The sequence below is a fragment of the Xiphophorus hellerii genome, chromosome 11 (genome assembly GCF_003331165.1).
Source record: "Xiphophorus hellerii strain 12219 chromosome 11, Xiphophorus_hellerii-4.1, whole genome shotgun sequence".
NCBI classification, from domain to species: domain Eukaryota; kingdom Metazoa; phylum Chordata; class Actinopteri; order Cyprinodontiformes; family Poeciliidae; genus Xiphophorus; species Xiphophorus hellerii.
This window is the reverse complement of record NC_045682.1, coordinates 12,326,476-12,339,149: the sequence shown is the minus strand read 5'-3', so window position 1 is coordinate 12,339,149 and position 12,674 is coordinate 12,326,476. Positions and strand designations below refer to the sequence as shown.

The 12,674-nt window shown below is 39.2% G+C and overlaps 1 protein-coding gene across 2 annotated transcripts; it reads right to left on the bottom strand.

Moving 5' to 3' along the window:
• Positions 1 to 64: 64 nt before the first annotated feature.
• On the bottom strand, positions 65 to 11,453 carry LOC116728645 (U2 snRNP-associated SURP motif-containing protein). 2 transcript variants are annotated; one of them, XM_032576907.1, is made up of 24 exons: positions 11,263 to 11,453; positions 9,381 to 9,465; positions 9,086 to 9,197; positions 8,691 to 8,800; positions 8,505 to 8,572; positions 8,291 to 8,400; positions 7,558 to 7,622; positions 7,312 to 7,477; positions 7,026 to 7,225; positions 5,155 to 5,198; positions 3,811 to 3,915; positions 3,656 to 3,722; positions 3,395 to 3,564; positions 3,155 to 3,317; positions 2,529 to 2,608; positions 2,354 to 2,441; positions 2,148 to 2,276; positions 1,844 to 2,033; positions 1,690 to 1,755; positions 1,560 to 1,623; positions 1,346 to 1,478; positions 1,038 to 1,148; positions 453 to 619; positions 65 to 368 (listed from the first exon to the last, which is right to left on the bottom strand). In XM_032576907.1, exons 2-24 carry the CDS (start codon positions 9,456 to 9,458, stop codon positions 248 to 250), a joined length of 2,607 nt encoding a protein of 868 aa, XP_032432798.1. In that variant the 5' UTR covers positions 9,459 to 9,465; positions 11,263 to 11,453; the 3' UTR covers positions 65 to 247. The 2 variants fall into 2 exon arrangements, with proteins under 2 accessions (XP_032432798.1, XP_032432799.1); XM_032576908.1 differs by having other exon boundaries at positions 1,844 to 2,030.
• Positions 11,454 to 12,674: the final 1,221 nt, after the last annotated feature.

The following is a 12,674-nucleotide window of genomic DNA, read 5'->3' as shown; positions in this document are numbered from 1 at the left end:
CAAATTCTCTCTGGCAATCTTTTTCAAAAAGCCCGTCGAGTTCAGGAAACGTCTTCCACAGAAGCATTCGTCACCAACGGTGATTTATTTAGCGTTGGCGCTTTGCAGCAACATGTCATTTTAAAAACAAAATATATCTAAGTAGGTACAGTGGTGAAACTTCACAATAGAAAAAGGTGCAGAGTCTCGTGTGGGTTGTTGAAGGTGGAGCCAAGATAAGAGACTGATGTCAGAGTCCTGAATCTGGTTAGTGTTTGCTCTTCTTTGCCTTCTTGTGGGAGCGGTGCGGGGACCGGGACTTGGATTTGCTGACCTTCTGGTCTGGAGATGGCGATCGGGAACGTTTGGACCATTTAGGAGACTTTGTTCTGCAAAATGAGCACAGAATAAATGATCCTGAGCTCACCTATATGGAATAAGAGCTTTTTTTTTTCTTTAAATTTATATTTTACCTTGATGGAGAGATGCTCCTTGATTTCCTCAGCTTTTCTCCAAGTTTACTGCTCAGCCTTCTGTCTCCGTCCTCATTTTTTTTGCTCCTCTCTTTGTGTCTCCTTTCTTCCCTCTGCCCGTCTTTAGACTTCGACCTCTCAGTCTTTTCTTCGTCTTTGTGAAACTCCTAGAGGTGGTAGTGTAAACATTTGAACTGATTCAACCTCTAAGATCTCTAACTTCGTTTGCAGATTCTTCACAAAATAAGCCATTTTATTAGCAGACAATTTGAACAAAATTTGAACTACTACACAAAACACCCAAATACACAATGAAATTGGTGGCTGTATAAGTATTTTAGCACTGTATTCCCACGTAGCACGGGAGAAAAAGGGTGTAGGTTCATGTTTCATCCAGTAGATGGCGCACATAACTTAAAATCTCTGACATGGTGTAATAAGCTAATCATAACTCTGAAGGTGCTCTCCCAGTTTCCTATTGAAGAACACTTTGATTTGGTTTCTCATGGTAAATTATACAAGGTATAACGATAACAATTTAAACATGTTCTTATGAAATGATTTATACCAAGAGGAGCTGCTCACCTTCTGCAGCAGCTTCTTCCTGTAGGTCTCCACTTGTTGCTGTATGCTCATTCCAGACTTCTTCTGCCTCTTTCCAGATTCCAGCTCATCTTGGAGTTTCATAACCTTTACCTGTTTCAGAAACATTGGGTCAGTTTTACTGTTTAAATACAATCCTATGTGATAGAAAACTTTCTATCTACAATATGTTGATGTTTCTTTCGTGAATAGAAAACTGGACACATTTATTAAAAGTAATTTGTGTACAATGACTGAAACTGAGATCATCTCTAGGCCAGTTTATGATAAATGATGAAGCAAACACTTACTTCCACCTCCCTCAGCCTTTTTCTTTTACTCTCAGACATATGAGGGAAAACTGCCCCCTCATAGTTGGGCGACCTGCAGGAATCGCCACTGCTGTCACTCTCTGAATCCTCGTCTTCATCCTGCGAGTTGCAGCTGGAGCCAGATAAAGGAGTTACTAAAAACTTTTCTTTCCTTCCAGATAAATGAAATACTTTTGCTGATACTCAGCCTTACCTAATATGAGCCTTCTTTTCATCATCCTGCTCCCCTAAAGTATCCCACTTGGAGTCAGTTTGGGCTGAAAGAAAAGAAGCAGAACCATTCAGGGTCAAACCAGTCACAGGAGCGTCCAGCTACGTCTTACCACTATCACCGATCTTCTCCCATTTAGACAAAGGCACTCTGGAGAGTGGAAGTTTGCTTTCATCCACTGAGGACAAAACAAATCTCAATAAGCAGCAGCCAAAGTAGCAATTCTTATGTTAGAGAGTTGTACAGACATTAAATGGTGGACTCACAGGGAACTCCATCAATGTCATCAATAGGAGCGTTTAGGGGTACGCCATCAATGTCATCAACGGGGACTCCGTCCAGGGGGTCCCAGCCCATGGGGCAGCCGTCTATGTCGTCCACCGGAGTTTTCCCCAACGGAAGCCCGTCTATAAGCCTTCTGTCCAATGGTGCACCGTCAATCTCACCAGATACCTCCTCCAAAAAGACAAACGCATAAAACTCACTTTGTCTAATTGTATTCGTCAACATCTCCGGCTGGTGAGGTGACACAAAGCAGCAGTCGCCTCTGCAGCGAGGAGATAAGCTCACCTCCGGCGTCTCCGTCTCCTCCTCTCCTGCTTTGGCGAACCCCAAAAAGATGTTCTGAAGCTGGATTAGATAAGGCTGGGGATATATGGCCCAGTCTTCCCATGCTCTAAAACAGTTCATGGCCTTTTGCTGTGGAGACGGGGACGTTAAAATGTTTCAGCTTTCCCTTCTCTTCTATTTTGGGTGAAGCAAATGATTTATGTTACCTTAAACTGCTCAGCCTGCAGTCTGGCTTGAATGTTTTTATGTGCTGCATGTAGATGCTCAAATATCTGTGGTAGCTTGCTTTCAAAACTGCAGAGAATTATTTTAAAACCCATTAGATTGACCACAAATAAAGACATGGATGTTCTAAAAGTGAATTCAAAGACAGTTTCTTACTATTTCCGATAATATGACGCCCCGGCTACTTTGGCGCACGAGTTGTGCAAGATGTCCGACACGAGATATAATCTAGAAATCTGTGGGGATTGACATAATGAAAATATGTGAGCGCATATTTTACAGCAGACAGGGAGCAGATACAGTTGTGTTAAAGTTTGAAGCAGGGTTAGGATATAAAACAATATCGTAAACTGCATATTATGCACTTCCAGACCAGCAAAGAGACACTGTTGCCCTTATTCCAACAAAATACACGTTTTCTACAGCAAGAAAGAAGGTAAATTTGTAAATCAGTTCTACAGTTTTTACTTTGGGGTGGAAAAAAAACGTTATTAATCAGAAGGATGTTCACAGAATCCTTTAAGTTATGAAAGACAACAAATAGGTAGCCTCCTTATAGGAAAAGAGTAAAGTCTTTTCAGAATGACAATGTGGCTCCTGTTGAGAGAATCAATCAGAAGCAGCTGACAGGATGTCTCCATTTCATAGTTATGCTCCAATCTGGCATCGGTCTAAAATGTACTTTCTGCCTCTCTGAATAAAATACCAACTGAACTTAATCGCTGCTTATGTCCGTAACATGATAAACGTGAAAGAGAATACAGTAAAACAGCAGAACTCGCCTTCTTCTGAAGGGGAACTTGAAGCGAACAAAAGGACTCTGAAATGTGTCCCACGACTTCCTCTGCTGCATCTGCCCGGTCCAGACAGAACAACATGGCGCTGGCGATATCCTCCCTGCTGGGAGTCAGCTCCTCCACAAGAGTCTCCAGTCTCTGTCGGTGCCTGGAGTGGGTGGGGAACATCAAACATTCAGCTCGGATCAAGTCGGAAGCCGATGTGCGTCCCAGATTCAGACTTACTCAGCTCTGAGCTGGCCCTTCTTCACCTCCTCCTCGGGAGGAGCGGCCTCCTCGACCGCCGCTCCCTCGTCGCTCCTCTCAGTGTAGCTGTTGAGGATGGGGGGTCGCCATAAGGAGCCGCCTCTGAACAGCCGAAACTCTGCTGTCCTCCACTTTGTCGGGGACTCGCCCTGTGGGACACGAGACGAGAGGTTAAATCCACACAAGTTATGTCCTATAAAACCAAAGACTTCTATAGACGTTTCAGTCATGCAAACTCACCTGGAGGATAGAGAACAGTTTCCAACGGTAATACACATGATCTTGGCTTTTGTTGTCAAAAAGAAACCTGAGAAAAAGAGGAATTCAAAAATAAACCTCGAGTTGTATTGTTTTTGTTCTAAAGAAGCGATTATGTAACAGTTTAGCATAGCTACCTGTAATCTGGGTTGTTTTTTTCTTTGTTCATTATCATGGCTTCAAATAACGGGCCTTCACGCACCACAAACTCTACCATCCTGTGAATAAGGAATAACAGATTCCTGTGGGGAGAAATGGCTGTATGAGTAAGAATACACACCAAACCCAGAGTCAAACACAACATAAAGACACCAATCACCTCCTTACTAAACTACAGGCCAATGAAAACTGCCTTACTGTATTGTTTCAGCTATGATTTAGGCTTAAAAAAAAACTTTAGTAACTGTTCTCGACTTCAAACATTTATCCCCACTTTATTATTGGGAACCTCAATAGCAGGAACCCCTGATAAAAATGTGTAAAACAATGTTTGTGTTTTATCGCAGTCACATATTCCAGAACAATAATAAAAAATAAAATAAAATAGAAAAAAATCAATCTAACCTTCAGAATCAATAAATTTGTTGAGTGGGGGAAAAAAAACATTTCCCAGCAAATTTTTTAACAAAATCGTTATTCCTAACAACTCCTATAAAATAAAATTAAATAAAGCAAACTTTAATGTTGAAAAACTGCATGGCATCATGAAATACCAAACATTAGATACTGGAAAACTAAGAACGGGTCACGATTGGATCTTTACAAACTATAACAATATAAAAAAATCCAAGCTTAATCTACGAAATAAATGTATTTAATTTGACATGTATTTTAACAGTTCGATTTTCCTGCATTTTACTGTGTTAGATTAAACTACTTATATTAAGGCTTCATCAGGAGTGCCGGTTTTTGTGGAGGATACTAATTCAAACCGTAGCAGATTCTACTTGCAGGGATGGCTACATTTGGATATTTCAATGAAATAACAGTCAGCTCTTTAACAAAGTTATACGATCACAATGATCAAATATAAAACTATTAAATAGAGAAACAACTCAAAGGTAAAATATCCTGAGTAGCTCCTGCAGATTGTTGGAGCCCAATCACTAAACCAAAGTTAGATTGGCATCATCTACACCTACTTGTACCCTTGAGCAAGAGCTATAATTTACAGAATTGCACTAGAAAGCTAGCGCTAAATGCTAATTACATCCTGACTGGGTTAGCATTAAAGCTATCTGCCTTCCAGCTGTATCGGTCTGCAGTGTCTCAGCCAGCCCATGCGAACCCTCGACCCTTAAAGAGTATTTCTGCACGTTTACTAACGCCCACTGTCTATGTGACTATGTGTGTATGCAAAGTGCAAAAAAATGCAGTTCCTACTGAATATGCATGGTTACAAGATGAGTACGCCTCAGCCTCTGTCCTATGACACTAATGCTATGACAGCTGGTCAGTCGTAGGAAGAAGAGTGTGTGTACCTTTCGGTTGGGATAACCACTTTGACTACGGCTTCGGACAGAGTCTGTTTGTGAAGTCAAACCAAATAGTGAAGATATTAAAAAGTGAGTACCTGTACAGATGAAACACTGCAGGATACATACAGCATAAAAAACAACGGAGGCATTCATGATCAGACAACTGGGGAGGGTTGGTAAAAACTTCAACATGTAGGGGGGAAAAAACTGTTATGGAACCCAAAACTAAAAGCTTCAGTTACTGATGTGCACCCAAAGAGGGCATCAGAAATTTAACACGATCCTGCATCCTGTAAAACTGCAAATGCAGGAACAGATGAGCAAGTAATAAAATGCTTTTTTTAATCACTTAACAATAATTCATGATCAATTTTGTCGATCTTGAATCAGCTGCCTGGCAATATTTGAAACAACTTGACTGAAATGATCATAAAGGACAAATTTTCAACCTTCATGCATTCTGCAGAAGAGATCTACGAACAAATTTTCACCCTTTATTTTCACACTCATCTACAAAACCTTGCTAAAGTATTCAGACACCTTAAACCTTCACACATTTAGTCAGTTATGGCCACAAATTAGTATTTCACTGAGTTTAAATCGAAGCTAAACCTGTTTAGAGTTACCTCTGATGAAAAATAACTGGAACATTTATCAGTATATTTGACGTTAATTATTCTTGATTCTGATTATGGCGTTTGACTAAATGAAATGTTAATCGCTTGTTTCAGAATTGGCTACTGTGTTAGGTTTTTTATATTTCATGTAAAGCACGTCGAACTGCTTTGCTGCTGAAATGTGTTACACAAATAAATCTGACTTGTAGGGATTTTAACATTAAAATCAACATTAAGTATTCAAGAACTTTGAAAGGTTTATAAATAAGAATGTGGCATGCCGTTTCCACTGACCACAAAACTGCACAAATTGGAATTACGAAAATAAATTTGCTTAACGGAAGCACGGCAATTTTGAAAAAGATTTTTCTGCTAAATAATTTTCCCCACTGTATTTATTATAAGCCTGCCGGGCCACCTGGCTTTACTTGTGCCCTCACCGGGCTTAGCATTGTTTATTTATTTATGATTTTTCAAAATGTTTTTAAGACTTCATAGTTCATGTTCAGGGATTAATCCTACAAAAACACAGCATTATCAAGTCATATTTTAAAATTTCCTGTCAACTTCAAACATTTTTTTTAACTCAAAAACCCGATGAGCCGCTGGATGAATGACTGCCGAGTTTTCTTGGAGAAACCTTGCAGCCGTATCAAAATTTATATATTTCCCAAAACTGCATCAAAAATTACACGAGTTAAGTGATCAACAACGAAGAAGACGACAGGAAGGGGTAGGAGGATGATGACGGCGCGGCATGTTTTTTAAAGACATCGCAAAAAAATTCAATATTCTTGTGTGATTTTAAATGTTTCTTATTTAAAGGAAACACCGCAATAGTGAAATTGTGCTTTGCACACATTTGTAATGGGATTGAAGTTACTGTAGTGTGCATTTCTACTCAGCTGCCTTTTAGAAATCTTGTTATAAAATACAGTGCAACCAATTGCTTTCCATTGCTAAATAGAAATTGTAATTTAATATCAGTATAAATCCAGCTGATCTATGAAGGCCTCAGAGGTTTTGTTAAAGAAAATTAGAGGAAAAAAATGGAGGAAGTTGTGGAGATTAAAGCACCGTCTCTGTCGTTTACGGACAGGGATGCAAACATCTCTAAGCTTGTGGCCGTATGTAACAAAATGTGAAAAGGTTCAAAGAGTGTGAATGCTTTCCTCAGGTCACCATTCCTAATCTAAAACATTATCTTGATCAACGCATTTTCAGCTAGACACCATCGGCCAGACGAGGAGGCTTTACCTTGTCCAGCTCTGCTTTGGACGAGCCCAGCGGCTTTGTGAAGTCGTTGCGGAAGCGATCCCGGGGCTGAGCGTTGAAAGGGAGACCAGATGGGGGAGGAGGTGCCACCCTCACCCCAGCTGGTGTGTACAGAGGCTGAGGCGGGATACGGGCTGGTTTGCCCCATCCGAGCTTCATTTCAAAGCCCATAATCACTTTACCTGTGGTTCCAAACACATTGCTGTCAGAGATGAACAAAATGATGAAAGCTCGATAAATTGGGACCAAGTTCGAAGGTCCACTTCACCGTCTAGAGCAGCCATGGCTCTCTCTGCATCTTTCCGAGTCATGAAAGCCACAAAGGCTCTGTTTGAAGTCCTGCAGCGCTCCTCGTCCGTTCGGGGCCACATGATCTTCACGCTGGCCAAGGGGCCATATTTACAAAACTCTCTGCAGAGTAGGTCTTCGTTCATCTGAGCAGAAAAAAAAACAGAGGTGAGAGATGCACATGTAAAAGCATTAAATCCAATAAAACTGAGTGTACTCCTGCTACCTTGGGGCTAATGCAGTTAATGTAGAGATTAGTGGTGACTGGGGCCGTCAGGTCGTCGTACAGCACTGTGGGGCAGAACAGAGGGCGCATTTAATAAAAACTGTTCCTACATGTTTCTCATCTAACATTTCCAGACTCGGCTTTTTACAGTCTTCTGTCCTTTACGTTCATTTAAAATATAAATAATTAAAAGTTCACAGTGACTTTACGTCCGCTATTTCTACAACGGGACTTGCACATAGACTCTGCAAAATAAGAAACTGACATGACAGGACAGGACGAAGGAAAGAAAGCAAGCAAGTCATTGAAAGAAAGAGACAATCTAAAGAGAGGACATTAAAAAAAGAGATATTGAACAAGAAAGGAATGAAAGACAGAAACAAGCAAAAAATTAAGGGCCCAAGTAATGAAAGAACAAAAGACAGACGCAAGGCCTAGGAAACGAGGAAAAAATGGAGGATGAAGGAAAAAATAAAAGACAAAAATGGAAGGCAGGATGGAGGGATGAGGAAGGAAGTATTGAAGGATGGACAAAAATAAATAGAAGAAGGAACAAAAGAAGGACACAAACAAGGAATAAGTAAGATGGGACAAGAAAAATGTCAAACTCAAGGAAAAGGGGACAAAATTTAAACAATAGCATAAAGAATGAATCAATTCAAAGATTTTTCTCATTCTGATTTTTCTTTCTATATTTAATCAGACCTGAAAAACAAACAAAAAAAACTCTCACTTGATCGTCCCGATAATGGAACGTCCAGATCTCCATATCCGCCTCCTTCTCCTCCAGCCTCAAAGTCATTTTTCTTCCTTTTATGCCTTTCCTCACGTTCCTCCTGAATGCTGAAAAATTTCAATGCAAAATAACGAGCTTGTGTGCGAACAGAACGTATCATTCATATGACACTTAAGCATTAAGCTGTAAAAAAAAAATGTGTCAGACTTACAGCTTAAGTTCCTCTTTAAAAAGTTCGAGATTGCTCTTCTTCTTTTCTTCTGTCTTCTTTTTGAAAGCCTATTCATCAAACAGGCAGCGAACGCAGCGTTTAGTGCTACCTTATGGTACACTTTCTGAAGATTTGAAAATTAATTGAAACTATGACACAGCAAAGATGTAAAGAGTACAAACTTACAGACTTTTTGCTGTCAGACAAGGACGTTGGTGAGGAATGTTGAGACACAGGGACAAACTTTGTGGCGGGTCGGTACAGCTTACTTTTCTTGATCTCTGATTCTTCCTCCTCTGCAAAAAGTATAACCCACCAAACACCCAACTTTTATATACTTAGTCAAAACATATGAAGGTACAAATGGCAGTAACATGACGCAGTTCTACATTGTCAGTTCTTAGTAACTAGAAGATTAAACTTTAGATCCTACACAGTTTAGGACTTAACACTTCCATTAAAGGTCCTTATTATTTAATAGAAACAATGAACAAGTGCATTACACCAGACATTGAAAAGAAGGAAGTATCGTCTGAAGTCTCCAATCAGAGGTCAAACATCCCTGAAAAGTCCATACTCGCCTTTAGTCGCATTTACAATTCCCCCACGTACAAAAGTCTTTACTTTGCTTTTTTCACTGGTTTCAAAAGATGCAACAAATTCTTCAAAAACTTCAGCAGCTTTCTCTTCCTCCTGCAGCATCACACAGACAGATAAAAACACAAACTTATGTCTCATTTACCTCTTCTTACAGTTTCCAAAGAAACAAAGCTTAACAGTAACCAATTATTAGTCTGGAACTGATACACATGGGCATGACTGTTATCTTTACATAAAACACATTAAGAGACAGTACAAATGCGAATGCAAGCAAACCTTTTTCTTTAGCTCTACTTTCTCTTTTTTTGTGATCGGTTTGATGGAGGCGGCTGGTTTTCTTTTTCTGTCCGCCATGCTTAACCTGCAAGACATAAATAAAACTGAAACACAGAGCTAAAAGCAACCAGCAGTAAAATATTGATGAGATATTCCAACAATCACCTGGGCTGCTCACAGGTTTTATTGTATAAAAAGATTTTATTCACTTATGTCTGCATTCAACACTGCTAAAATGCACTGACCCTCCTCCAATCTGGTGCTAAGCACTGCTAGCCAACTGGCTGAAAGAAGGTTAATATACTTTAACAAGAAAAAAAAAAAATCCATTTTCAGTCATGAAAGACAAAAGGTTATTGGGTTGCAAATTAAATGAGTGTGAGCCATCCCACTTATTGATTTAACACTGTTTGAAACTACAGTTGGAAAGCTACAAGTGGCTTTGATGTTAAGGGGACGACTGGAGGTTGACTACATGAGCAGATAGCCCAACTACTTAACCTGATATCAGCTTGTTATACTTGTATAACCTTAGAAAATACATTATAAACGCTAGGAAGCTAAAAGTAAAAAAAATCAGTCAGTAGTTATTGTTAGTAATTTGGATGAAGTCAATATATAATATATAATATTACAGTATTACAGTAGCATGTTGTGAAAATCAATGTTTTGAGGGGCTTTTTAGCAAATGGGGCAATTGTTACATTCCTGCATAAGCAATTAGATATATTCCACAATTGTATTTTCTTTTTTGGTCTAAATACAGCTATACTGTGAAACTGTATTTTTGCCCAAGGTTAACATACTAAGATAATCTTATACTGGCCCATGCACTGCCTATCTCAGTTTAGATCTGTTACTACTATCTAAAAACCTCAACATAGACTACAACATGATTTTGGTGAAGCAAAAGTAGAAGATAGGCAGGAACCAGACCTTTTAAAAACACAATCAAATGAAACTTTTGAGCCAAAATTACCAAGAAGAAAACAATATGAATATTTTGGAAAAGCCCTCCCTCTGAAAAACAAACCAATAAGTGTCTGATTTGTTTGATTCTACATAATATAGCACATACAGGGAAACAATGTGTTGCAGTTTTTTTTGAAAGAGGTAATAGTTTTAAATAAATCTTACTTTTTTGGTTTGTCTTCTGCAGATTGATGGAGAAACTAGCTGATCTGATCTCTGACCCATCGAATGATATATCTCTATTTATTTGTATCAATAGCAATAGTCAGGATGTGAATATAAATCAGTTTAGTGCAGCCTTGTCTGGGTCAGAGTATAATAATGCATCTTAAAACAAATGGATGGACTTCTACGAGATCCTAAAACAATTATATGATGTAAACATTATTCACATTATAAGATGCATTCAAAGCCCAAATCTGTTTTCTGCTAACTGAAAACATCCCATTTGGACATGTAACAAATTTTAAAAACAAAGTTTTTCACTTAATGTAGATTTTTTTTTTAAATTCATAATGCATACACATCATAACTGAGTACATTTCCAGCGAAACATAAGTATTTTAGACCATTTCTGTAAAAAAATAAACAGTTTTAATCGGCCTGGTCAGCTTGAAAGCCATAATTTCACTAAGCTAATGTTTAGCTTAGCCACCAGTTCTTTGCCTCTGCTGAAATATGAAGCTAACCGTAGCTTTTCACGACCAATGCTGCACAGAATGTACACTTTTCAATCAAATAGCACAGTTGCCTTAACACAAACACGCAGTGGTGCTAATCGTTTCCATCTTCTAACTAGGGGGGTTTTCCTACAGAAACAAACACATCCCTGCTTGCTAGCTAACATCCAACCGTCCCCCTGCTGTAACGCCACAACACGCAGCCCCGCCGCATGCACACAGAGTCATACCTCAGCCAGAAACTCTGGGAGTCTTTTTCTAATGCTCCACCATTTTGGTTATGACATATGTTTTGTTTTTTTTGTTGGTTGTTGTTGGGTTTTTTTGCAGCCACAGCCAGATACTCAGTTGCAAGAAGATACCCGAGTGTAGCTCCTCAGTGGGGGCAGGACGCCTGCTCGGTCTGAACGTCAGCGACGGCTCGCTGCTACAGAGGGAAGATTGCTGTAAAAAATGACTGGCTTCAATTGTATGCGTTTCATCTGTTTAAAAGTACATCTTATTTGGATTTCCAAAAAAGAGGACACTTGACCTGGACCTGAAACACTTCAATTCAACCGTACTCTGAAGACTTTTGAGCTTAACAAAGTTAAAATGTGCCTTCTCTATAGAAGGAATGGTAAATGAACAAACTTCAGATAGGCTTTCACAAGTACCAAAGTGACTTATAAATCTCTGGAAATATATAATAGAAATAATTATTGGTATCAGCAACGGTATCAATCGATAAGTATATCTGGTCCGATATGAACAACTGATGTTTATTTCCATCTTGTTGCCATTTGTGTATGTTTTTCAGGATGGGGAAGTGGTTGGCCATGTGATATTTATTCAGTGCAGAGCAGGATTCTGGTGTCAGCAATGGTGTCAGAAGTGTAGGCAAATATAAATACTGATACTGATAAATGCTGGCGTAGCAGCAGTATTAATATTGGATATTGATATCGGCCCAAATTTTTACATCAGTGCACCCCTAATAATTACTTTTCTGTGGCTTAGAAAATTAGCATGTGACAATAATAGCTCACTTTTTAAGCACATGGACAAAAATACAGAAAAATCTTGAATTTATAGAATGTATAAAAATAGCAAGCAGCAGGGGGCGCGGCGGCGACACAGGGGTAAAGCGGGTAACCCTTTGCTGAATATCTATCCCCTCTCTCACCGCCCCACTTTCAGATAAACTCCAGTAGAGGCAAATATAATTCTAAAAAATTAATAAAAAGCAGCAGTCTCACAAAGACACAAAAATGTGTATACTCTTTAGTTTCCGTCTTCATTCTCCTCAGTCAATTTAATAGATTATCTCTCATTTTCTCAACCTTTTTATAGTTCTTGTGTCCATGTGACCTAAAGGGTACACTTGCCTTTTGTGAACATTCACTGCAGTGCAGCCCTCTATTTGTCTCTTAGGCTCCACCTTTGTAAAGTAGAATAAGTTTCGTAAGTTTTGGCAGCACATCATTAACTGGAAGCACATTTAAATATGTAAAGCCATCAACCTTTCCACTGCCTGTGAGATTAGGTAGCAAAAATAAAAGTTCCCAGAGAAAACCTTACTTTCTGCAGCAACACTCAGATCATTCTGGGTGATCCCAATGTGTTCTCCGGCAAGAAGACATATGTAAACCCTCTGCTTGAT